This window comes from Ochlerotatus camptorhynchus, unplaced genomic scaffold, assembly GCF_037179485.1.
Source record: "Ochlerotatus camptorhynchus isolate MF236.1 unplaced genomic scaffold, CSIRO-AGI_Acam_v1.1 ptg000598l, whole genome shotgun sequence".
Lineage (NCBI taxonomy): Eukaryota > Metazoa > Arthropoda > Insecta > Diptera > Culicidae > Ochlerotatus > Ochlerotatus camptorhynchus.
In genome coordinates, this window is record NW_027041078.1 from 245,899 (window position 1) to 273,838 (window position 27,940).

At 39.1% G+C, this 27,940-nt stretch overlaps 1 protein-coding gene across 1 annotated transcript; it reads left to right on the plus strand.

Moving 5' to 3' along the window:
• Positions 1-346: 346 nt before the first annotated feature.
• Positions 347-27,899, plus strand: Eaat2 (Excitatory amino acid transporter 2). Its single transcript, XM_065237237.1, has 5 exons — positions 347-738; positions 20,503-20,686; positions 26,023-26,362; positions 26,419-27,306; positions 27,384-27,899. Exons 1-5 carry the CDS (start codon positions 733-735, stop codon positions 27,565-27,567), a joined length of 1,602 nt encoding a protein of 533 aa, XP_065093309.1. The 5' UTR covers positions 347-732; the 3' UTR covers positions 27,568-27,899.
• Positions 27,900-27,940: the final 41 nt, after the last annotated feature.

The following is a 27,940-nucleotide window of genomic DNA, read 5'->3' on the forward strand; positions in this document are numbered from 1 at the left end:
TATTCAACTATTTCGCAAATTTATAATTTTAGAGTCTCACCTCTCATGCAAAGCAGCTGAAATCCTCCTAACCTTACCGACTATAGATACACATATGAATTGTAGTTCAGAATTGGCATAGCGTTGATTATAGTGTATAGTGTATAGTGATATCGCCGGGCTCAGTGTAAACATTGTTATAGCTCTCCATTGCGAATGCAACTGCATGTAAAATGCAACATAGCACCATACATACATATCGAAAAACTCTAGTCAGCGAAGTAGAACCGAGGAAGCTCTCGGGCAATTTCCCGATTGGGTGGTCCACCAGGCGAAAGGGTTTTTCTTTCTCTCATTTTCCGTTCGCGGTTCGTTCGGTTCGGTCGCATCTTTCCCGTCAGTCTGTCGGTCTGTCTGTCTGTCTATCTAAAAACGGTTGCCGGACGGAAACGGTGCACAGTAGTTGGTGGTTGGTGTAGCGAGGGGCGTCGTTGTGGTCCGGCGTGTCAATGGAAACTAGTGATTCCCGTTCTAGTGCAGTCCCTCCTAAGTGGATTAGTCGCGTCATCACAGTTGGTCATTGGTTCAATATATAGTTTTAGGTGCATTTCATCCAGGATCGAACCACACGATTGATTACGTTGTGAGGAGCAGTAGCAGCAGACAGCGCAGGAGTGGGTAATTAGTGGAACGTAAACCCATCCTTCGGTCTCCACTCCACCAGCAGAGACGGATTACTTCCGGTGCACGGAGATGAAGGTGATTAGTAGACTGTGTTGTGTATAACTGATTATTCAATGAAACGGATTGAAGCCATGTTGAGCATCGAATTGAGTTACAAAGTAGCTTAATTTATTACAAAACATCACCTTTAATATCACGCGTAATACGTAAAACTCTTGACTCAAACGCCATTTCTCTGGGAAAACCAGCAGTAGCGAGAGAATGTGACTGGGAGACTGTTTTTTTGTTTGCTATTACACATACCTACCTAGCGAGCTTCCTTCGGGATCACAGCCAGTAGGTTGGGAAAATTGATATTTTGCGCAAGAGCGATGTAAAGGTAGTTGTAGGATGAAGGACAAGTCTGGGTCTATTTTCTCATCTGTTGGCCCATAGTATGGGGAGATTGGGGTCAATCGTCTACATAGAAGATTGCATGTAGCCATAGAAAAGTGAATATCTTTCTAGTAGGTGACTGGACATAAACCATGTAAGGTAAACGCTCCTTTAGTTGGGGTACGTTCGAAGCGTTAGGTTCCTATGGTTGCTTATGGAGACTACATAAGCAACCATAGGAACCTATCGGCTCTAGCGTACCACAACTATAGGAGTGTTTAGCCTAGATATTGTGCTTCTCTAGAATTAACCATTTCATTCGAGCAGATAAAATGACGTTTGCTACTACTCGAACTTCAATATAAAACAGTATATTGCGATTTTTTCTACCACGAGAAAAGCTACTTAAATTTGTGCGCTTCATAAAAAATAGTATGGTCCTGTTGTGTGAAACCGCTGGTAGAAAATTACGCCAAACTGCTTGACAAAGTGGTTGATTTCAAGAATTTTCTGATTTTACCGTTCTGTCACTGAAATGTGCGCTAGGGTATGTTATATATATAACATTAGTTGTTATAGTTGTAGTTGGACGTGCATTAAATTTGTTGATCAAATAGTCGGCTTTATTAAAATAGGTGACTTTATTTAAAACGATACAAAAAGAGCTTCTGAATCCAGTATGACATATCACCAGGGCCGGATTTACGTGTATGGGGCCAAACATACTTCTTATTAATACATTTATCGATCCTCGATCCTGTGTCCCAGTCATAGTTTCAAGTATTTTGAATACGCTTCTAGACTTTCTAAGACGAGTTCCAATTCAGAAGAACTGATATTTATGACAAACCATTATCAGTTACTACGCCGTTCTTGGAGAGTTAATAAGCTGATCAATTGCAAAATTGGTTTCAAATGGTTACAAAGAGATTAGAGAGTTGGAAAGTACGTTTTGTAATTGTGTACGTTCTATATTGTAATTATCATTCACGGAAATTACCCACGGAGTCTTTGTGAGAATAGTTTCAATAATAAACAAAACAAATCTTCAGTAGCAGACTATTCTCGTCTTTTTGAAACTGCAACTGAAATATTTGATCGGGGGATCTCGAACAATTTTTTTTTCTAAACAAAAAGAATAACAGAAAAGTAATTCATAAAAAAACAAACGCTCAAATAGACCCTTATTTTGTACCGTGCCGATTCAAATTTCGGACACTTAAACTCGAATTTCGGACACTTTTAAAAGTTGATTATCTCGGTCGAATATGATCCACATGTCTTGTAAATTTTAAATTTTTTTGACTAGTGCCCTCCACGATCATCTAACATTATTACTTTGTTTCTAACTGGATGTAATATTTAATTAAAAATGAAAGTGTCCGAAATTTGAATCGGAACGGTATGTATCTTCTAAGACATAGTTTTTATGCAATAAATGGTTTAGGAGTTAGATTTTTTGAAAAATTCGTATGTGAAAACACATACGCCCTTTTTAAACATTAGTCTTGAGTCAAAATGGTCTAGTGATTTGTGGAAAAATCATAATCTACTATACTGAAGACATGTTGAAAGTTTCATCAAAATCGGAAGGGCTCGTGCCAAGTCGTTTGATCATTTTACAGAGAATTGCTCGTAACAATGGTGAAATTAATAATTGGGATATTTTTTTAAAATAGTTTCTCGCATCCAATTTTTCTGATATTTGGAAATAAACTGCTTAAAGGTCATTCAAAGTGTTTTTTTTATGTTACTTCATACGCGAAGTTAACGATTTTCAGAGTTGGTTGGAAATGCTAACATGAAGCTTTAGTGTGATGATTTATTAGCTAGAGAATGATCTTTAGAAGAGGGTAGGTGGATAGTTCCGTTAGAGTACGGCAGTATGAAAATTGAATAGAAGTTGAAAATGAGCGAAGGGCCATTAATGCGACAGTTTTTGAAGATAGACGCACATTTTTGCCTAACCCGTACGATGTACGCGGGGATTTGAAGTATGTTGCCTGTGGACTTGGAGACATACTTCAAGTCCCCGCGTACATCGTACGGGTTAGGCAAAAATGTGCGTCTATCTCCAAAAACTGTCGCATTAATGGCCCTTCGCACATTTTCAACTTCTATTCAATTTTCATACTGCCGTACTCCAACGGAACTATCCACCTACCCTCTTCTAAAGATCATTCTCTAGCTAATAAATCCTCACACTAAAGCTTCATGTTAGCATTTCCAACCAACTCTGCTTAAAGGTCGTTTTCGGTAAAACTGTAACCGAAGGATCGGTAACTGTCAGACTATAATGCTTTTCCAAAAATAGTTCTACCTAGCGTTCAAAATCATAAGGGCCTTGCTGCAATGATTGATTCTCTTAAGTGCTTTTCTGTTTTTTTTAATAACTCCACTGGTTTAAATGTCTCGGCCCGTTCGTTGTCCTTTTTGCTAGCCTTACTTACCTTACCAATCAGTCTAAGGCCTTGTTGTCCTCTGCTGTCCGAAGAAGTCGTCTCCACTCTACTCGATCCATGGCCACACTTCGCCAGCCTCGTAGTCTGCGAAGGGTCCGCAGGCAGCCTTCTACTTGGTCGATCCACCTTGTCCGCTGCGCGCCTCTTCTTATTGTTCCTGTTGGGTCGCTTTCTAGAACCATTTTCACTGGGTCGTCGTGCGGCATTCTTACGACGTGCCCAGCCCACCGTAGTCGCCCAATTTTTGCAATGTGGACGATGGATGGTTCTCCCAGCAGCTGGTGTAATTCACCTCCTCAACGTTCCGTCATCCATCTGCACTCCACCGTAGATGGTACGCAACACCTTCCGTTCGAAAACACCAAGGGCGCATTGGTCCTCCACGAGCATAGTCCAGGTCTCGTGGCCGTAGAGGACCACCGGTCTAAGAAATAAATAAATAAATAAATAAATAAATAAATAATCAGCGTCTTGTAGACAGTCAGCTTCGTGCGATGGCGAATTTTATTCGATCGGAGGTTCCCCCGGTTCCGAAGTAGGCACGATTCCCTACCACAATGTGTCTTTGAATTTCTCTGCTGGTATCATTTTCGGCGGTCACCAGTGAGCCCAAATACACGAACTCATCGATTTCGTCCACCTCAATTTCGTCACCGTCAATCTGAACTCGGGGTGGGAGGCTAACATTGTCTTCCCTAGAACCTCTTCCTCTCATGTCTTTTGTCTTTGATGGGTTGATGGCAAGTCCAATCCGCCTTGCTTCAGCCTTCAGTCTGATGTGCGTTTCCACCATCGTCTCAAAGTCCCGTGCCATGATGTCAATGTCATCGGCAAAGCCAAGAAGTTGGATGGACTTCCTGAAGATCGTGCAACTCGTGTCTGGGATGGACACTCTTCTGATCACACCTTCTAACGCGATGTTGAACAGCAGACACGAAAGTCCATCACCTTGCCGTAACCCGTAACCCCCTTCGAGATTCAAAGGGACTCGAGAGTGTCCCCGATACTCGAACAACGCACATCACTCGATCCATCGTCGCCTTGACCAATCGCGTCAGTTTAACCGGAAATCCGTACTCGTGCATAATCTGCCACAGCTGATTTCGATCGATTGTGTCGTATGCGGATTTGAAATAGATGAACAAATGATGTGTGGGCACGTTGTATTCGCGGCAGAATTTGGGAGAGTACCTTGTAGGCGGCGCTCAGCAGTGTGATCGCGCGGTAGTTGCAGCAATCCAACTTGTCACCCTTTTTGTAGATTGGGCATACTACACCTTCCATCCACTCCTCCGGTAATATCTCCTCCTCCCAAATCTTGGCAATTACCCAGTGCAGCGCTCTAGCCAGTGCTTCACCACCGTATTTTAATAGCTCACTTGGTAGTTGATCTACAACAGTTGCTTTGTTGTTCTTCAGCCGACCGATCTCCTCCTCAACTTCTTGAAGATCAGGGGCTATCGTCTTCTGCGCTTGCTCCAAGGTCTGTTGCCGTGCCACCTTCGTTTTCTGCTGCTTCTCCGTTGAGGTGCTCGTCAAAGTAGGGTTAACTACCCCATTTCCGGCCTATTAAGCTCATCCTGCACTTAGTCTTTCTTAATCTAGCGCAGTTGAGCACCAAACGGAATGTTGTTTTTACTGATGGCTTCCAAATTTATTTACCTTTCCGTATGTACCATAAGATTTGCTAACGAGAAACCAATCGTTGAGATATTGTCAAAAGTCTAACACTGCTTCTTGACGCCAAACTCGGCCTACTGATTCTAAACTCGGCCTAACGCATTGAAACGCCATTGGAACGCCAATGAACTCACTTCGGCCTATCGAATGAAGATAAAAATTGATTCGTTCGGAGCGCTTCTTTTGTTTTCATGAATAATGGGTGAAAACCTTCATATCACGCGTTCTCATTGAGCTCGTTCCGTAGCTCAATAACTAAAGTATCGTACCAAACGCATAATTGACTTCCCAAGTAACAATTTTAGTTTTATGAGGGTTCTGAAAACCAAGTTTTAGACTTGTAGAATGATTTAAAACCTCTATAAAACTTGCAATGTTACTTGGGTTGTTAACTCTGAAATCATGGATTTATTTGAAGTTTTCTGTTTGATAGGCCCAAAATGGGCGATTAGGCCGAAGTAGTTCTCTACCCTACTGCTTCCACCTCTCAATCACCTCACACTCGTTCGTGAGAAGGTTACCGTCCAAGTCCTTGCACATATCGGCTTGCGGCACGTAGTCTTTGCGCGAACAATTTAGCTTCTCTTAGAACTTCTGCTAGCTAATCTTAAGATTACTTTAAAAACAAGTTTGGGAAAATCTCGATTTGGTTTTACATCTAACCGTTAAATCAAAGAGAAAACCGATATAGAAAAGCGATCATCGCAGTGAAATCCTTAAGGCCGGCGCACAATAGATACGTTTTCGGGTTTTTTGACAGATAATGCATGGGCTAACTGTCAAAAAACCTGAAAACGTATCTATTGTGCGCCGGCCTTTATAATTCTGAACGCTAGACATGTGTGTTACGCTGGTTCGCGGATACATTATGATACGTTATGAGTCAGATCAGTGACATCTGATGGCCAATAAGAGAAACTTCTTATTGGCCATCAGATGTTACTACCAACCGGTGGAAACTAACGATTTTAAATTGGCTCACTACTTTACTAGCCTATTGGTCCCTAGCAAATCGATTAACGTACCCCATTCTAGTAAGAATTCTAGTACTACACTATGTTTGTTTTGATTCGTTATGAAAGTTTGACAGATAAAATGAGGGGCTCATGGAGTTTCGAGGGATGCATCGATTAGCTTGGGACCGAAGAGAGCACCAGAGCTGAGCCAAAAAGTTGAGCACGTTTCTTCGGGAGCTTCTAGTCTTAGAGTTACCTCTATGTTACTACTGTTGTTGGAATTTACGCATCAAATGTTTTCCGTTAGTTGTTAACAGAGGACTATGCAGTCAACCATCTTAGAAATCCCTTTCACAGACTTCAAAATAGAGTACCTGACATTGCAAAAATTTCCGGTTCCGTAAAAAGAGGGGAAGTTGATCTCTTTTTACCACTAAACCTGGATTTTTTTCAACCATATCACAGTGGTCCAAACGATGAAAAACGTGATCGAGTGGAATTATTCGGAATCCTATAATTTTAGGAATAAAGTCTTGGGAGAAATTTCTAGGCATACAAAGGCCCATCTTTTGTTGGCACAAACACCTCTAAAAAAAAAAACACACACACAAACAAATACCTCTCAACCTGTACTAGCAAATGCTATTCTAATGTACGTATTTAGTTTTGAAATTGCATGCTGGGTTAATATTTTAGAAATAAAATTAGATTAAAAATGCAAACTATCAATTCTGGGTGAAGTTGATCATGTAGGATACCTACAATCGAAGACATCGTATCAAATTTGTTTGAAGCATTTACCTTTGAGCGGCAGATGACGCGATTGTATCTGTCTCAGCGTTCGTATGAGAAAATGGAAGAGTTGCCAGTCTTCTTGATTTGTTGTCTTCGCTACAATGCAATATTTAGAAGTAAGCATTTATACTTGATTTGTGGCTAAAGAAGAATCTGGTTTTAATGCAATGAAATCATAATTTGTGGACAATAATTTAAAATACGCCTATCCTCTTCTTCTTCTTCTTTTCTTTATTTAACGACGGGTCTCTGTTCCGCAATCTAGTGCCAATCACCGACGGACATCGATTGCCATCCATTGACGGCAATCGAATGTGCAGGAAGGCAGCTTCCATACCTGCGTAGGATATCGCACCCATTCAACACACATGGGCCGGGACCAACGGCTTTACTTCCCTTCCGAAGGAAGACGTGACCAGAGATTTTTATGCCTCAGAAAAATCCCACCGACCTGGGCTGGGATTGAACCCAGACCCATCGGGGTGTTAGAAAGCAGTCACGCTTACCACTACACCACCGGCTCCGGCACGCCTATCCTCTATCGCTCTATCCTGACCGTATGTATCAAACGGTATAGGACGAGACAACGAAAGCATTTAGTCACTCACGAACAGGCGACTCACACCGCTTGGGTTCGCTCACACAGCATGTAATTGAGGCATTCTTCCATAGAAAATGTACACTCAGTCACTCAAAACAAGGAAGAATAAACATGCTGACTGAGCTACTGACTGAGTGCTCGACTGTCAGTGACTCGTTTACTTCTGAATCATTCAGACTCTCACGAGGCAGTGAATGATGAGGCGGATCGCTGTTCATATGCATATGAAAATGACTCATTGAACCTGACTGTTTTGTGCACTGCATTTGTATTCATACGAAATCATTACTTTTAACAAAATCTGATTTCAAAGTCAGATTCAGCAAAAAATAATTAAAATTAAATTAAACTGTTTTCGTTAACGACTTGAGCTTCCGACTTAACTCACATCGCCTTATGTACGCCGACGATCTTAGGATTAGTCGAATCGTCAGTTCGTTGGTGGATTGTGCTGCTTTACAGCACGACATTGATACCATTGCAAGTTGGTGTGTCTCAAACGGAATGGAGATGAACGCGATCAAGTGTGAAGTTATAAGTTTCAGCAGATCGCGGACGCATATACACTTTGACTATGCAGTTAATGGCATTCAATTTGACCGTGTAACATCTATTAAGGGTTTGGGAGTGATAATTGACTGCAAGCTAAGTTTCAACGAACACATCGTAACGACCACTTCGAAAGCTTTCGCCGTACTTGGTTTCATCCGTCGAAATGCATCTGAGTTCCGTGATTTGCATGCGTTGAAAAGTCTGTATGGTTCACTTGTTCGAAGTGATCTTGAGTATACTGTGCAACTCTAGACTCCTCACCATGAAATTTTACTTTGTTTGATTTGCCCTACGGAGATTACCTATAGGAATTATCAGCTCAGGTTGCCTTCCTACGAACTCCGATGTCGATTGATACGGCTGGAACCCCCCCGGCAACGGCGTACATATCTTAAATGAGTGTTTGCATTCGATATTATAAATAACCGGATTGACTGCCCTAATCTTCTGCAACAGTCAAACTTCTACGTTCCAGCGCGACGCTCCCGCCAACGTTCGTTATTCTGGGCTGCTAGACATCGTACCGTGTTCGGGCAAAACCATCCTGTTGAGACATATTTTACTTTGTTGAATGATGTTGAATTTTTTAACTTCAATATATGTAAGTAGAAATAGTTTAGAAACTAGAATAAGACAGCTAACATAGTTAATTAAGTGATTCACAGTCTGTGCAGCATAGCTGAAGACGTAGTAAAATAAGTATATAAATATTAGATAATTAATTTCATCGATCACAGCACCAGAATAAATGCTGATTTTGATAGGATATTTAGGAACAGTTAAAAGTTGCGTATTTTATCACATTCACAAAATTGTCAATATAACAATATAATGAAAAAGAATGATTGAGAAACAAAAATTAAACGATGTTGCCATCAACTTCATCTCAATGATGAACTTCACTCCGATTTACTGTACTTCTATGTATGTATTAATCAGTAAACTTAATTTATTGTTTGAATTCCTTTGTTTCTACACAGCAAAAAAATAATTTTGATATCACATCAAAGTGGATGCACTACAATCATGTCGAAAATTTCATGTAATTTTTATGACCACATAAATAAACAAATGCAGTAAAAGCAGCGTAATGTCAGTTCATGCATCGTATTAATGATAATTTTGTCCTTTTTAGCAAGTAATATTACACCATATTTTCGGCATGATTGTAGTGCATCCACTTTGACGTGATATCAAAATAATTTTTTTGCTGTGTAACAATTCAACCCTGTATGGAATTTTTCAGAAGAACGACTGATAACTCAGGGAATACCAGGAAGTTCATTATTATCATTGAGTCAACACCCTGGCAGTATGGATAAAAATGATAAAAGTGGACTGTGATTTATTTAAAGATAGAGAAAGATAGATAAGATATTGATAATAAATCGAGGTCAAACTTTGCTATATCTTCATGGTACAAATCTATTAAAAGGTTCATCTTCTTATTGGCTTTATTACGTCCCCACTTGGACCTCATGCCGGCTCTCAACTAAGTGTTCTTTGAGCACTTCCACAGTTGCAAATAAAGAACTTTCTAAGCCTGTACCATTTTTGCATTGTGTGGCAAATAATATAATACCACAGACAAACAGACATACCTCTCGCATACTTTTAATCGAAAAAGGAAAAACGAAAAATTTAAAGCTATAGGGCAGAGAACGACTTCAGCCTAATCGCCCCTTTTGGGCCTATCGAGCAGAAAACTTCAAATAAATCCATGATTTCAGAGTTAGCAAGTAAATTATGCGTTTGGTACGATATTTTAGTTAATAAGCTACCGAACGAAGTCAATGAGAACGCGTGATATGAAAGTTTACACCCATTATTCCCGACAACAAAAGAAGCGCTCCGAACGAATCAATTTTTATCTTTATCCGATAAGCTGAAGTGAATTCATTGGCCTTTCAATGGCGTTTCAATGCGTTAGGCCAAGTTTAGAATCAGTAGGCCGAGTTTGGCGTCAAGAAGCAGTGTTAGACTTTTGGCAATATCTCAACGATTGGTTTCTCTTTAGCAAATCTTACGGTACGTACGGAAAGGTAAATAAATTTGAAAGTCATCAGTAATAATAACATTTCGGTTGGTGCTAAACAGCGCTATATTAAGAAAGACTAAGTGAGGGTTGTGCTAAATAGGCCGGAAATGGGGAAGTCAACCCTATTAGCAACTAAACTCAACGTAATTTCGTTAACCAACTAATACCCTACTGTTACATATACAATTGATAGGGGAATCCAAGGCGATGCCTAATGAATTTTCTAATAAAGTACCTCAATTTTTTGTTACGTTTTGCTGTTTTCATGACCATTTTTCCAAGTATGTACATGAGGGTGGGTTGTTGCTTCGACAAAATTGTTTGGTATATTATTGTCAATCTAAGTCCGAGTTTTGGTGAAATTTTGATTTTTGGTAACCAAATGAATAGGATCGTTCCGTTTTCCATACATTTTCCCATACACAATTTAAAATTCTCCCGCAAGTCGAGATTATAACCAAATTCATTCAAATTTTGCCCAGTTTTTCTGGACTTGAAATCATGCTTGGCATACACAGTTTTGGTCACAAACTGTTCATTTGCTAATAACTTTGAACACAGTTGACGAAACATAGTTATTTTTGAAGCAGTAGATATAATAGATTTTAAGCTTGTTATATCAGTCCGCATCGTGCTCTCTTGCCGTGCGGATCTATTTGCTTTTTGCTTAAGGAAGTGTTACTACTACCTAAAGCTACAACAAATTTAAACAGCACTTTTCAGTGCTCAACCTGTAAACATTTTCTACCTTGTTCAACTCCTCTTATTCCTCTTCGATCCTTGTTTGGACCCTACCCGAGGTAATCCTTCTTGGATATCGATTTGGAAAATTCCTCTTCGATCCTTCAGATTCTTATAGTAATCTGCTTGGAAGTCGATTTGGATAAAAAATTTACTGCCGCCATGGCGCCTAAACGCAAAAGAAAGGGGCAAACTCTTGACCCCCCTTCTGAAGAAATTAATTTGAGTAATCAATTTGATTTGCTCACAGATGATGAGAATGATCCATCATCCAAGAAAAATTCTAGTAAACTTTCCCGGCTTAATGCCAAGAAGGAAAAGATTCCGCCTATTGTGATAACCACTACCGATTTCCATGCTCTTCGCATGGAACTTTTGAATTTCGTGAAAGTTAAGTTTTCACTACAAATTGGACGTCGGGGTGAATGCCGTGTATTGGTTGAAACCTTGGACGGATTTAAATGTCTTCTCAAGTATCTTACTGAGAAGAAGCACAAATTTTTTACATACGACACCAAAACTGAACGTGTGTTCAAGGTTGTCATGAAAGGACTGCCCAGTGGTGAATCCCTGGATCAGATCAAAGATGAACTGGCAAAATTACTTGGAGTTGTGCCACTCCAAGTAATCAAAATGAAAATGAAATCCCGTCCTGGCGATTCGCGCAACGGGATTTCTAATGATTTTTATTTAGTTCACTTCAAGTCTAGTGAACTAAACAACTTTAAGGCCTTAGAAAAAGCTAGCCTTATGCTCCATGTCCGAGTGAAGTGGGAACACTTCAGGAAGACTGGAGGAAATTTCCAAAACCTCACTCAGTGCCGTAAGTGCCAGGGATGGGGTCACGGAACTAAAAATTGCTACATGCCAGCTAAATGCATGAATTGTGGTGATTCCTCTCACGCAAAGGACGACTGTCCTGTGAAGGAAGATCCTAAGAAATTTAAATGTTCAAATTGTGGTGAAAACCACAAATCCAATTTTTGGGAATGTAAGACTCGCAAAGCGATCCTACAATCTCGTTCTAACCGACAGGTAGGAAACGCTCCACGTTTCCGACCAGGTACAAATTCCTCTGCTGTTAACAACGGTCAGCGAGGAACAAATTCTACATTCGTACCCGTAGGTACAAATATCACCCCTGCTTCAAATGTTTCATCTGTACCTACTCCCCTCACTGCTAACAATGTTCAGCGAGTTAATGGAGCTACCTATGCTGCTATTGCATCGGGTAGAAATCAAAATACTAACCAACGTTCTAACGGAAATTGTGACAATTTTGACTTAGGAAGCATTACTGCTCCTAAAATGGAATTTTTACAGAATTCATTAATTGACATGATTTCTGATATGCTTAAATCTAACTCCATGTTTGATGCTATTCGAACTGGAGTAAAATTTGCTAATAATATTGTCATGACTTTAAAATTCAGTAATGGATTTTAAAGCATTAAACATTTTAAATTGGAATGCTCGATCTCTTAAAGATAATGAAGACGAGCTATTTAATTTTTTGAGAGTTCATAACGTGCATATTGCCGTTATAACTGAAACGTTCCTTAAACCTGACCATAAGGTTAAGAAGGACGCAAATTACTTGATTAATAGAAATGATCGTCTTGATGGACCCTGTGGTGGCGTTGCCATCATTATTCATAGACGAATCAAGCATAAAATTCTTTCTTCATTTGAAACCAAAGTTTTTGAAACTTTGGGAGTTTCTGTTGAAACAAAATTTGGACAACTTACGTTTATAGCTGCCTATTTGCCATTCCAATGCGTAGGCCAGCAAAAGAATTTTCTCAAGGGTGACCTCCAGAAACTTACCCGTCATAGGTCTAAATTCTTCATTATTGGTGATTTTAATGCAAAACACCGCTCATGGAATAATGCTCAAAGCAATTCCAATGGTAATATTCTGTTTGATGATTGTTCTGCAGGTTATTACACTATTCAATATCCAAACAGCCCAACATGCTTTTCTTCTGCAAGAAATCCCTCAACTATTGATTTGGTCTTAACTGATTCATGTCATCTTTGTAGCCAATTGGTTACCCATGCTGACTTCGGTTCTGATCACCTTCCAGTAACTTTTGAAATATCCCAAGAAATAATTTCTAATCCCAACAGCTTTACTTTCAATTACCATAGGGCTGATTGGGAGCAATATCGAACATTTATGGAATATAACTTCGATCCAAACATTCCTTTGCAAACCAAAGATGAAATTAATTATGCTCTTGAATCTCTGACTACTTCTATAGTTGAAGCAAGAGCTGCCTCAGTACCAAAATGCGAGGTTAAATTCGATTCAATTATAATAGACGATGATCTTCAGCTCTTGATCCGTCTTAAAAATGTCCGTAGGAGACAATTTCAAAGAACACGCGATCCTGCCATGAAAGTTATCTGGCGGGATTTGCAAAAACAAATTAAAAAGAGATTCTCTACCCTGAGGAACAAAACTTTTGAAAATAATGTTTCTAAATTAGACCCGAGTTCCAAACCCTTTTGGAAACTCACAAAAATTTTGAAAAAACCTCAAAAGCCTATTTCAGCGCTTAAAGAAGGTGGAAAAATTTTGATCACAAATTTGGAAAAAGCTCAGAAACTTGCTAAGGAATTCGAGAGTTCCCATAATTTCAGTTTGGGTCTTACTAGTCCTATTGAGAATCAGGTTGCTCGGGATTATCTGAATATTTTCTCTCGGGAAAATATTTTTGATGATTCCTGGGGGACTGATTTGGACGAAGTAAGGTCTATAACTAAAAAGTTTCAAAATATGAAAGCTCCAGGTGATGATGGAATTTTCTATATCCTCATCAAAAAACTCCCAGAGAGTACCTTGTCTTTCTTGGTAAAATTATTTAACAGATGTTTCCATTTGGCATACTTTCCTGATAAATGGAAAAATGCAAAAGTTGTTCCAATTTTGAAGCCGGATAAAAATCCAGCTGAAGCTTCTAGCTACCGTCCAATAAGTTTGCTTTCTTCAATAAGTAAACTTTTTGAAAAAATAATTTTGAATAGAATGATGCTTCACATCAATACGAACTCATTTTTTTTTTTTTTTTTTTGCAGATGAGCAGTTTGGATTTTGCCATGGGCATTCAACTACTCATCAACTCTTGAGAGTTACCAATTTAATTCGTTCAAACAAATCTGAAGGCCACTCAACTGGAGTTGCTCTTCTTGACATAGAAAAAGCATTCGACAGTGTTTGGCATGAAGGTTTGATTGCTAAATTGAAAAAGTTTAATTTTCCACTTTACATTATGAAATTAGTTCAAAATTATTTAACTGACAGAACTCTGCAGGTAAATTATCAAAATTCCAAATCCAATCGACTACCTGTTAGAGCAGGAGTTCCTCAGGGTAGCATTCTTGGGCCTATATTGTATAACATTTTCACTTCGGACCTCCCTGATTTGCCACAGGGTTGCCACAAATCTTTGTTCGCTGATGACACAGGCATTTCCGCTAAAGGAAGAAGTCTTCGTGTTATTTGCAGCAGACTTCAGAAAAGTTTAGATATTTTCTCTTCTTATTTACAAAAATGGAAGATTTCTTCCAACGCTTCCAAAACTCAACTTATAATATTTCCACATAACCCCAGGGCTTCCTTTTTGAAACCTAGTAGTAGTCACATAGTCACTATGAACGGAGTTCCAATTTCCTGGTCAAACCAAGTGAAATATCTTGGATTAATACTTGACCATAAATTAACTTTTAAAGATCACATTGAGGGCATTCAAGCCAAATGTAACAAATATATAAAATGTTTGTATCCTCTTATAAACAGGAAATCCAAACTTTGCCTGACGAATAAACTTCTAATATTTAAACAAGTTTTTAGACCGGCCATGCTTTACGCTGTGCCAATATGGTCTAGTTGTTGCACTACCAGGAAAAAAGCACTTCAAAGGATTCAGAACAAAATTCTGAAGATGATTTTGAAGTTGCCTCCCTGGTACAGTACTACCGAAGTACATAGAATTTCGAATGTTGAGACTTTAGCACAAATGTCCAACAAAATAATTAATAATTTCCGGCAAAAATCGTTACAATCCTCAATTGCAACGATTAATTCCCTTTATACTTAGATAAGATTTAGTTTTAGTTTTTAGTTTTAAGATATCAATTGTTGTACTGACATGCAGGTTTAAAAAAACCTGTTTAAAATACTGAATTTCCAAGACAGGAACAATGTAAAAACACTTAGATATATATCATAACAATTAAGGCTGGTAAGTTACTGTAGTAACTGGAGCACCTAGGTTAAAAATGAAATGTAATTTATTTTGAATTTGGAACAAATAAAGAGTTAAAAAAAAAGTAACTGGAAAAAAAGCTTGTTATAGATACGTAGAAAAAGCTGATTTTAATTCTAGTAATAAACTGTATTTGTTTTTGCGTTGTAAAAGTGATGTGAGAAATGCTCGCTGCACATCACGGACTTTAAGCGTAAAAATTCATTGATGTTGATTCAAATGTTATGATCCTAATCTATCAATTACTTTAAAGAAAAACAAATTTCAACAACTGAGTTGAAAGTTATTAACAAATGAGCAGTTTGTGTGCACAACTGTGCATGCCAAGCATGCTTGAAACCAGCAAAAAAAAAGCGGAGACGAACCAGCCCAGGACTGAAAGTCTCCTTAATAAAGATATAAAAAAAATCAGCAAAACGTAACAAAGCATTGAGGTCCTTTATTAGAAAATTCATTAGGCATCCCTTTGGATATGAATTGTGTATGTAACAGTAGGGTATAATATGCTGAACAAAATAACATTTGGATTAGCTGCTAATATCGGCTAACCTGCTAGATACACCCCCAAATATATAAACGGATGTAAATCCTTAAAGCCAGCACCTACAACTTTGTAGAACGTTGAAAAAATTGCAAAATTCAAACATAAAAGTTATGGTAAAAAAACGGTATTTAAGGGGGTACTACCGCTTGTACTCCATTTTGACCCTATACCTTCCAGTTGAGAGATAGAAAATTGTCATGTTGAACAAAGTTTCTTAAAATGATGCCATCTACAATGTTTCCATAAGCCCAGGGCTGAAAGTCTCCTTAATAAAGATATAAAAAAAAAAAATGTTTCCATAGATGTTCATCGATTTTAACGAGACATAAAAAAGTTATTTTATTTATCTTAGCGTATACCCCGCTTAAGTAAAAAAAATATAACTCAAATAAAGTATTCAAAAATTTAACTAACATTCTACAAGACATCAAAATACTTAACTCAATAGTTTCGCAACAAATGGCCATGATCCACTTCTTTTGATTTCGTCCCACTGTGCTGCGGTTTGAATGTACCCTAGTAAAAAAAAACATAAATGAACGAATCATTGAGTACTATGGTTGTTTCTCTCATACCGCCGCAAATTCATTCGCGTACGACACAAGATCGGTTTTGTCTGAAGACAACTTAAAACCGGGTTCTCGGGAAGGGTGAAAAATTAAAATCACCGGAAAAGGAATGCCGAAAAGGAAACGAAATTGTCGGCTGTCACTACCGAGTGAGCAAAAATTATCATGGCTACTTTTCTCGTGAGAATTGCTTTGCTTGAACAAAGTTCTCTCGCTCTTCGCTTTAGCTTTTCATTCTCTATACGGGTGAAAATAGCCGGTTCTCTTCTAACATCAGCGATAATTTTGATCTCTGATTTGAAATTATAGTTTTGTAAGCCCTCTTTTTGAAAATCTTTTCTTAAATTCTACGAAACCCATGCGCCTTTTCAGTGGTTCCATTGCACCAAACTGGGTACACGACGTTAGGCTTACGGACTTTTGGCATAAATGACGTTAGGCATAATGGACGTTAAGCATAATCTACCCGATGAATTCCAGAAGGATGATAATGGGGACCGTCTATTGATTGCTGACTTCAGTGACAATAATGAAAGAGCCTTAATTTTTGGAGCTCATGAAAACTTGCGACGTCTTGGCAGGCAAAGTATTGGGTTACAGATGGTACGTTTGCCACAGTTCCTTGTTTGTTTCGGTAACTCGTCCTGTTCATGGAAGTATCGCTCCCTCCCATCAGCCGACGGTTCCGCTGGTTTTCATTCTGATGACAACAAAAACAGAAGCGTTGTATCGAAAAGTATGGCAGCAAATCCTGGAAGCAGCAGGTATGTTTTTGTTGTTGTTATTGAATGAAAAACCACAGAATTCACCATTCTTTATTTCATGAGCTGTTCTTTGGCATCATATTTTATTCAACCTTAGCTGTTTTTTTGTTATTGAATGAAAAATCACAGAATTCACCATTCTTTATTTCATGAGCTGTTCTTTGAGGAAAACCTTTTATTCTTTGACAATTGCAATATGTGTGTAGGAATATATTACAACAAATGTGTGATTTTTTATTTCTATATGCGATTGATTTCAAGATATACTGATATAACTATGCTGAGTTTTCATTGCCAGATTACTTAATCACTATCGCTACTAATCTTGGATCTAAGTAAATATGTCGAAACAGGTTTCTAGAGTTGCACAGCAGCAAGGTATTTTATGCCTAACGTCCATTATGCCTAACGTATATTATGCCTAACTTCCATTATGCCTAATGACTTTATGCCTAACGTCCATTATGCCTAACGTCCGTATGCCTAACCTCCGTATGCCTAACGTATTTATGCCTAATGGGGTACACTCCACCAAACTATACCTTAAACCAGGCTTGCAATTGCTCATTACAGCTAAAATGCAATTTTTTGGAATTATGAAACTATGAGATTCTATAATGATAATTTTTATTTGTTAGAAACAAGAATGGGTGGTAAAGTTTGTGTATGACATACACAATTTATCAATTTTGCTTTCAGGAGGTCACAACTAGCGATTTTATGATCTCTGATTGCTCGCTCATCAGCTCATCGTTACAGCTAATACTTTACCTTCTAATACTAATACTAATACTAATACTTTACCTTCTCTTCTTGCATCTTGTCAATAAGAATTACCATTAAAATATTTCATAGATTCATAAATCCGAAAAATAGCATTTTAGCTGTAATATGGCATTTGCAAGTTTGCCTTAAACATCCATCTTGAAGATGAATTAGAAAAATTTGGAATTACGGTAATTATTAAAAAATCAAAGTCTGATGCGTGAAGGGGCTGATAAAATCAGGACATGACTGTATTTGTATTTCAAGCAACTTTGTTGATGACACCGTGCTAAAATATCTGCTTTACGGTCCCAACAAACAATTTTAATTGCATACTAGCTTATATAGGCAACAATTAGCTGTATAAGTCAATTTTGAACTGATTTTAAATTCAACTGAAAGTTGAAATTTTAAAAATCTCGAAAATCCAGGGTTGTAGCCCAGAAGGCTCTGGGCACTTTAAAGCAAAATCAAAAAAGGCGTTTGTTCAGAATGCCAACATAAGCGTTTTGGCCAATTTTGGCTCAAATCGGTGACAGCGACCACAGGTGGTATACCCACTTGAGCTGGAATAACCCATAAGTCAAATGAAGAGCTAGGAAAATGGTGTCTTGATCAAAGTGGCTTGAAATAGTGTTTGCTACAACTTTGTCGAGGCATGTAACCACCTACATGTTAAAACAATAAAGTTAGATTCCTGCTTTAAGGTAAAATGAGGACCACCCTAATCGTATTTTTTTTATAAAAAGAAGGAACATTTAATTATAAACTTTTTCGAATACAGTAATTGGGGGGTTACATGAATAGAAATGGAGTAAATAATTTAGTCCCGCTAAATTACCGTTTAAGGCCAGAGTGCATTGTGCGCTTGAAATTGGTTTAGTAATTTGGAATACCTCTTCCATACATTATTAGTGTTTACAGCTGTAAATAATGTATCAGTTGTCAAATGTGATCGTGGAAGGCATCTCACGTGTATATTTGCCGAACAGTTCAATCAGCAAATCAATCAATCATCGTGTGTTGTCCCATGAAAACAAACTTGTTAAAGCATTCAACACCCACAATCGCAGTCGTCGAGCCTGAAATAAACAATAACACCGTTTGATATCGATTTTCCCGAACCATCCATCCGTAAGCTCATGGCCCATTGTCCCAGGCAGAGTGTTTACGTGGTTTACATTTTACACTATGCATAATGCCTTCCACCGTGGTTGCAATAATGAGCCTATCTATACATTCCTCTTCTAAACACGACTGACACTGCATTTTTCCTTGATTGGAAAAGCAATACACAAAAATTGCGACGTTCTATCTTAACCCTGTCAACAACGCGAAAAAGCTGGCCTACCATTAAGGGTGTAGGCACCGGTAGCTTTAACACCGATAGCCGAAATATCCATTCCGAAAAGGTTAAGGATGAATGGAAAAGTACCGGGTGCAAAAATAAATTGACAAGGAAGGGCCCAAGAACGCCTGCTTCCATTAGATATAGATAGCGATAAGCACCTTCACGGGAGACTTGAGGGTGAATTTAAACTTTTATTACCCCAGGATAGACTATGTAGATAGATGAGGATACAGCACGTGCTAGCCGTCGTACGTCAAAAGATGATATTCTGTTGCACAGATACAGGTATAGCTTGAGAGAACGAGAGCGAATGCACTTCGCGTGTAGAAGCAACGACTTGCTCTAAATCATAGCAGGCCCTACATACATTTCTTCCTCGAAGAGTGAAAGGCCAATAACACTGTTGATGGGAATATAATCGCAGCAATCAGGAATAATATTAAGTGATGCATCTATTCTTAGCTTGCTAGGATGTGTAATTATCGCCATTTCGCCATCACCATCGCCGAGACATTGTTGAGAAAGGGGTGGTATTTTCACAGTCCGTCACTCGGTGGAAATTTTATCGCACGTGATAATAAATTGAATTACTCTTCTAGGTTGTGTCACCCGTCGTGAGAGTTCAGTCAGGTGGTAATTAATTGTTGTTTGTTTACTTAATAACTCGTTATAGGATCAGCTGTTCAGCATAATGTTCAATCGGGCATAATGGGGCGATGACATTCCCGTGTACCTGTTATCTGAAGAGGATGACATTAACTTAGATAATATCTATTTCTGATTCTTTCGTTAGATGTCGACATGACTTACAACTTCGTTTATTATATTGATTAGAAACATTGTCTCTTGGTGGAAAGTTCCACGACTGAATGAACAGGCAGTGCGGTGTCCTTTTCAATAAACTCATCAAGTGGGCTTTTATTGTTGGTCTGTTTGTAGGCCAACACTCATCTAAATACACATCTGGAACTAGATAGGGTACGCCGATCGCAGTCGTTGCTTGTGCTCTGATTGATTGCAATTGTGGTCGCACATTTCACTCGATTAGGTTTAATTTAATTTTTGTTTGCAAACATGAAAACCATACCAGGCTAATTTGTCGGTACGCGTGACAGTTATGTGAGAGCAACATACGGTTGTAGTAGGATCATTTCGCAGTCAACATCATTGAAATGGAAATTGCGGATGATGACCGGACGGGCGCGTGTCAACCACGGTCGTGTGTCTATGAGCTATTATTGAGCGCAAATGGTCAGTTCAGCGCGCGCTAAGTATCCCGAAGGGTGCTTAACGGCTACAATCCGTTTCGAATTCAGTAGTTGTTCCTGTTGAAAGTGTTTAGGTGATTTATTTTCAATGTTTTATTTTTATACAGTTTAATTATTACTCTGAAACGTATTCAGCGAATGGGATGGCACAAAGTGAGCAGCAATTTTTGAAGGGCGAAAGCCAACGGAACACTCCTACCGTGAAGTCGCAGTCAGCCTGGATGCGGTTCGTGTCCGAGAACAAACTGATCCTGGTGACTCTGAGTGGCGTATTGCTTGGCGTAGTTCTGGGTAAGTATACAGTTGACTTTGCTTAATGTACCGTAAAACCAGATTACTGGGTAGACCTTATCTGCTCCACCACTTCGCATTTTCATCATTCAAAAATCATGCTTATCTGAAAATTTAATTCGTTGTTTACTAATCTGCAGCTAAAACTGCGTAGCACTTTCAGTTCCGTGTAATAAGTAGATCGTTAGCTGTGCACAGTAGTCCAGAATGGAAATATAGCAGAAAAGATGCACTGAGAACCTGAAATAGAAACATTAGAAAAATCCTATTTAATCCACCTACAAGTGCCTTTCTGGTACCACAAGTGGTATTTCTTACATCATCTGCATGTTTTTTTTTTACAACAAACATAATGGCAACAAATTACAACGGGTTATAGTGTACAAGCAAGTTTTTCCAGAATACATATTTTCGTATAGTTAAAACTAGAGAGGGTCTAGTATAAGAGAGGAGCGGATTCAAAACAAACTGCCTTGGCAACCTATGCCTGGGTGGTTTCTAGCAACACTGCCAATGCAATCAAGATAGGCGCTGCTCGATTGGCTCAAAACCAGCCAGTCTGTTCCTCTCTAGATCTTCAGACCTTCTACTAGACCCTCTCTAGTTAAAATCTGCACGCCGTGCATTTGGGCAAAAAGATGGTTGCTGAGTCTGCTTGTATTGAATTTTGTGTAACTCGAGCTACTCAGAGGGTAAAGTTATGTTGGCCGCATGATAGTCATCGGATTGAACCCAGACCCATTGGGGTGAGAAAGCAGTCACGCTTACCACTACACCACCGGCCCTGGCTACATGCAGCTTAAGTGCAATAATTTATTAGCTAGAGAAAGTTCTGAAGAGGATAGATTGATAGTTCCGCTATCCGTGCTTTTCAAGAAAATTGTTCGAACCTGCTTCTAGACTACAGTGTTGAATACGTTATTGTAGACCATCGAACTTAATCTCAACGGTTTTTGAGCCTATATCCTTAAATATTACTGAGCTCACGGTCAATTACGATGTTGACAAAAACGGAACTCGTCGTTTCTCAAAAAATCCTATAAGCTATGCAAGCGATGTACACACTAATCCAATCAGTAACGATTAACTGGGCTTTTGAAATGCTGAATTATTCGGTAAAAGTTTCGAAATCTACGGAAAATACAAAAATGAGAAAATTTATTCCGAACTTGTACAGACTTAGTTCTGTTAATTCCAATTAACGATAGATAATAAAATTTGTCGATCTGATGGATTCCTAATGGATAACGGTCATTTTAATGTATACCGACTTTGTCAGCATTTCAAAAACCCATAATAAAAATACTGACTCCTGTAAAATAATCTAAGTGTATAGGATTACTGCCAGTACCTAACAGTATACTTATCGGTCACTCATCGCAAGTCAGACACATTTGTATATTTGTCAAAACATCTTTGTTCTGGAAAACTTTGGAAAAACTGAACAACGGGTGATGCAATAGTGCGAAGTAAACATAAAACGCGTTTTTCTCGGCATGCTGATTTGTGATATGGGACCGACTTGCCATGAGCGGCAGTTAGGTTGACTGCACAATTAGGGTAATTTGCCTATTGTTGCACACCACCCAATTGTTGCATAATTCACATTGTATTGCGTTTAGTCAAGACCATAAACTTTTCCGATCATGATGATATTCTAATCAGTGATCAATTTTTCAATGATAAAAGATGTGTTTTTGATACTTAGTATTGCGAACATGGTGATGAAACATGTTTTAAATATTTTTGATATTGTTCATATGATTTCAGGCAATTTCCTAATTTTTCTGGTAATAATCTTGAGTTGTAAAATAAGCTATTACAAACTCAAAATTAGTTTAAATCAAGTAATATTCAAGGGATAATGTTGGTTATTCTTTTATCGAACGATCAATTGCATCAATACATCTATCAACCTTGTAAAAATTTCAGAAAACATATGAATGGTCAATAATTGGACTCTTGGTCCTGGATTGTTGTATATGGCGATAACACCTGAAGGTATGCAACGTTTCATAGAAAACTACTGCTGGGCATATTTTGTTTCGCATCAATTACAGCTTTCCCCCGAAGAACGCGTTACCCACTGAGTTGTACCCACCGCTTTTTCTCGGCGGGGTTTCAACCAGTCGGTCTGATTTTATGCATGTGAGTAGCATCAATGGAGAACCACTTGCAGAAAATTAGAGCGCTTGATTGAAAAACCACCGAGACAAAGCGGTGGGTAGAACTCAGTGGATAACGCGTTCTTCGGGGGGAAATCTGAAAATCAGTAAAACTACAAGGAACAGCCCTATGGGATTGAACGCAATGGTGACGTAGGACTACGTGGTCTTATATAATAAAAGTTATTTGTTAACTGCAGTAGGAGCTTGTATTTTGTGTAGGAATAGGAATTTGAGCGGGGTTCTCTCTGTTTATACTCTTTAGTATGACTATGATTGCCCTGAAAAGAACCTTTTGATTTGAATTCTAGATGTGACGTGTTCAGAAATTTAACTGGGGTTTGAACTGGTGTCTGCGACAGGTTGGAAGGCCACAGAATATCAGTGTCCACCCAGCTAAAGCTGCCCCCCTTTGTAGTTTTTCTCGTTAAACTCCTTCTCTCAACAAGTTGGTAAATCTTAGCATTTAGCAAAAAGACGCTTAACACTTTTTTCGGCGAATTTATGAACCTGTTTCATGTCATGGTTCTACTCTATGCCTGTTCAGATAATGGACGTAATGTCGGCCTAAATAACCCTAATTTGGGCCTAAACATACATTCAGAAATCGACTAAATTTTCAATAGTGACCAAAAATATCCATTAGTACTATCCCAATGAAGCGTTCATCTAGATAAAATTGATAAATTGCAGATTTTTCGCGATGGGCCCAATCTTAGATCCATAGGCCAACATTAGAGCCATTTCCCCTATTATTTATTTTCTCTGCTGCGCTAGTAGAAAACAAGTAGAAATAAGAAGGGATGTCGTACAAGTAGAAATAAGAAGGGATGATTCTCTTCATCGACTTTCTCTTTCGTTAATAACTCAGCTGCAACAACATTCCCTGTTGTATTTGACGATATGGACGATAGATAAAAACCTCATTTATCAATCTATGTGACAAAATTATCACGAAAACTGTTTGCATAGTCGTGTTTAGCAAAAAAGCAAAGGTTGATGAAGAGAATCGATCAAAGCAGATAGGCCATTTTCCAGCTCTGTATAGAAATATTTAATCGAATAGCTGGATAAATCTTTACGATTAATCGTTAAGCGAATAATTGGACTTTAAGGTTTCCCTGGAAAATAGTGTAAAATGTCGAACAGCAGAATTGGAACCAGCCCCAAGAACCAAAAGCGGTGCGATGCTAGTTTTCATTGCTATGCCGACGACTGAATTAAGGGGTGAAAGTCAATTCTCTTCATCGATTTCCTCTTTTGATGACCATGGCTTCACTAACCTATTTCGCACTATTTCTTCTATGCTCTTCTATCATCCAGAACAACAAAAGTATCAATGAATTCATTCTTCTTCATTCATTTATTTAACGCCCGTCTCTGTTCCGCAATGTAGTGCCAATCATCGACGGACATCGATTGCCATCCATAGACAGCAATCGAATGTGCAGGAAGGCAGCTTCCACACCGGCGTACGATATCTTACCCATTCAACACACAAGGGCCGGAACCAACGGCTTTACTTCCCTTCCGAAGGAAGACGTGACGTGACCTCGGCTGGGATTGAACCCAGACCCATTGGGGTGAGAAAGCAGTCACGCTTACCACTGCACCACCGGCGCCGGCTTATTAATTTGTTTGCCGACGAGTTATTAGCGAAATAGAATATCGATGGAGATAATCGATCAAAATCACCTGCACCCCTGCTTCCAAGTTTGGTTACAAGCAGTTTTCTAAGCGGTCACGGTAGTCGACACATTTTCTGTGATAATTGACTGCCTTTGCTTCCGACACTTGCAAAACAAGCTATCAAATAACAGTACCAAACTAAAATATCATATGACAGGCTCTGTCACACGACACTGTCGCCGAAGACCGTCACGAATGTATGTATTTTAGTTTTTCTCATAATAAGAGCTGCTGATACTGTGCTTCTGTGAATTCTGAAGATAGCAAGCAACGATGTCCTAGTAATAACATTTCTGATCAGAAATGGTTTAATTTACACCAAATTGAGGAATTAGAACAAAATCACACATGTCATATGATAGTTATTCTTTTTGCTCAAATGTTGTTCTACCGTTTGTGTTGTGTAAGAGAGACGACGGGAGAGCATGAGAGTACGAATACAAGCAGACTGTCGCACACGACAACGAAGCGAGTGTAGTAAAAAGCGTCAACAGTTTCAACCCCTGGTTACAAGATTACAACTCTAGAGAGCATTTTGTGTGGTCGTTGGGGGCGTGTGGTTCTTAATATGGCGATGAGTGTGCACAATGTTACGCAATTGCATCCTTCCTATTTGCACACGCCCGATGATCGGGGGCGAATGCCTCTTCGACTTGTTTCGTCTACTAACGACTCTTTGATGACAGTGTTGGGGAAGCAGCAATGCTACATCGACATGTTTCGTCTAGAAACGATTCGCTGATGACTGAGTTGGGGAAGCATCATAGGCATGTACGTAATTGGTGGATTTTTAGGTATTTCGACGCTTTTGGACAATGCTTGACATTTACTATTTTTCAATAGTTTCTTGTCTTGATCAACAATCGAAAGCATTGCTATTGATGCGTAGAAATATTGCTGATCGATTGGTGTTAAAATTATTGAAATTGGTCTAGGGGCAGCTGAGTTATTAACGTTCAAAATCTTTCATAATTTCGTTACATGTTCCATTTTAAGTTTTCACAAAGTGTACCCCCATATAGAAATCACAGATGTAGTCCTGATATTGTAAGTAAACATACCGAAAACTTACGTTTAATCATCTAACAGAATCACAAAATGATTATTCTTGTTGAAAAATGTCATTCCAAGAGGCATTAAGCCATGTTTTATGGGTGTGCAATAATTAGATACAAAGTGCAGATAATTAGATACAAATGATGCATGCAACATTTGAACTCTGAGGGACATTCAAACATGTTATTATAAAGAATGATTTTACCAATTTGAATTGCTGATGCTTCATGAATCACATTCAAAGGTTTCTTGAGGAATTCCTACTTCAAAAACGGTTTCAATCTCTTAAAAACGCAAAATAACAAAAAGTACGTACTTGGCTTTGCTACAATTGGAAAATTACCCTAGCTCATCTTGAAATTTTCTGTTTGTTCAGAGCTTCTTACTTTCCTTCCGTTCCATCTCGTTAACGTTCCGATCTTACAGGTTTCACCCTTCGCCCGTTGGAACTCTCGGAGGACACCATCATGCTGATTGCCTACCCGGGCGAACTGTTTATGCGCGTGCTGAAACTGATGATCCTTCCGTTGGTAATTGCCAGTTTGATTAGCGGATCTTCCAGCCTGAATGCCAAGTTGAATGGGAAAATTGCCCTACGGACGTTTGTCTACTTTGCGTTGACTTCGTTGCTGAATGCCATACTGGGCACCACGTTGGTGCTGTTGATTCACCCCGGTGATCCCAGGATGCACGAGGCGATGGCCGAGTATTCGGTTGCGAGCGGGAAAACCGTTACGTTGATGGATAGCATACTGGATTTGGGCAGGTGAGTGTTTGATGATTTACTGCTGTGTTCAGTAGCGTTATGAGGACTCGTTTCAGGAACATCTTCCCGGATAACATATTCCAGGCGGCTCTCCAGCAAGCTCACACGGTCTACGTGCCGAGGTCTAATGCGATCAATGGCAGCGTGCTTCCGATGGTGAACGCAAAACCTACTGCTCACAACGCTTTTGCTTGGGATGACGAGGATGAATTGATACGGATTATAGAATATCGGCCTGGTACCAATACTCTTGGGATAGTATTTTTCTGTTTGGTGTTTGGAACACTGTTGGGAACGATTGGCAGTAAGGGGTATGTTGTGATTCAATTCTTTGCGGCAATTTTCGACGTCATCATGAAGATGGTCACCGGAGTGATGTGGTTGACCCCGATCGGAATCGGAAGTGTAATAGCAGGCAAGATTTTGGCCGTGAGTGACATAAGTTTGGTGATGACCCAACTGGCCTGGTTCATCTTCACCGTGTTGTTCGGGGTGCTCCTGTATCAGTGGGTGATTGTACAGTTTATATATTTTATGTTTTTGAAGAAGAACCCCTTCAAGTTGTACGTGTCGCTGATTCAGCCGATGCTGACAGCATTTGCCACGGCTTCTACGGCGGCAGCTCTGCCGTTGACCTTCCGTTGCATGGAGGATAAGGTGAAAATCGACACTCGAATCACACGATTTGTGCTTCCTATCGGTGCTAACATCAACATGGATGGAACGGCGTTGTTTATTTCGATAGCATCGATTTTTATTGCTCAAATGAGTAGTATGCAGCTGAACTTCGGACAAATTATGACGGTTGTTTTGACTTCGACAGCGGCTTCGATGAGCTCGGCAAGCATTCCCAGTGCAGCGTTGGTATTACTTCTGGTAGTTCTCACGGCAATCGATGCTCCGATGCATAATGTGACGCTATTATTTGCAGTGGATTGGTTTGTGTGAGTGTATTTATAATGGCACCCTTTAATCTACTTTTGTTTATCTGGTTTCCCACTCACTCGTATTATCTTTTCAGTGACCGCATTCGCACGACCAACAACTTCCTGGGCGATTGTTATTGTGCCGCCATTGTGGAGCACTTTTCCAAAAAGGAACTGAAGCTTACTGACGCGGATCGACCGCAGTCCTACCGGGAAGACGATGAGCTCACTTTAGATGGAGAGGGGAAGGTCCCATCCAGGCCCACCCTCGAGGTTTGAATGCATCCCAAGCTAATCAGTTTACTTCGAGAAAATAGAAGGTTACGTTAAAATGATTGATTTTTGAAAATGATGAAAATGACGATTATGACGAATTTGAGGTTCACTATGACAAACCATGGGGACCAATTGTTAACCACTAAATAAAAATAAAACATTTGAAACCAGTTCCGCAAAGCGACACCAAAAAATGCACCGTTGAGTAGCAGAGTAGAGAACCTATAGAACCGTAGACTAAGCTGACTGGTGTCAGAAAATGTGATATTAAATACTTGTCTAATAGCAATTTATGTAACCAACGAGAACAAATATCAACAATAATAGATATTAAATTTAGGAATCGACGGCTTTCGGAAATCCCAGAAAGAATGCC

What these genes read in the sequence shown, in the direction of transcription:
- Eaat2 (XM_065237237.1), top strand. An exon ending in AGCATACTGGATTTGGGCAG is followed by an intron (nt 26,363 to 26,418) that starts GTGAGTGTTTGA and finishes GACTCGTTTCAG; the next exon opens with GAACATCTTCCCGGATAACA. An exon ending in TTTGCAGTGGATTGGTTTGT is followed by an intron (nt 27,307 to 27,383) that starts GTGAGTGTATTT and finishes TTATCTTTTCAG; the next exon opens with TGACCGCATTCGCACGACCA.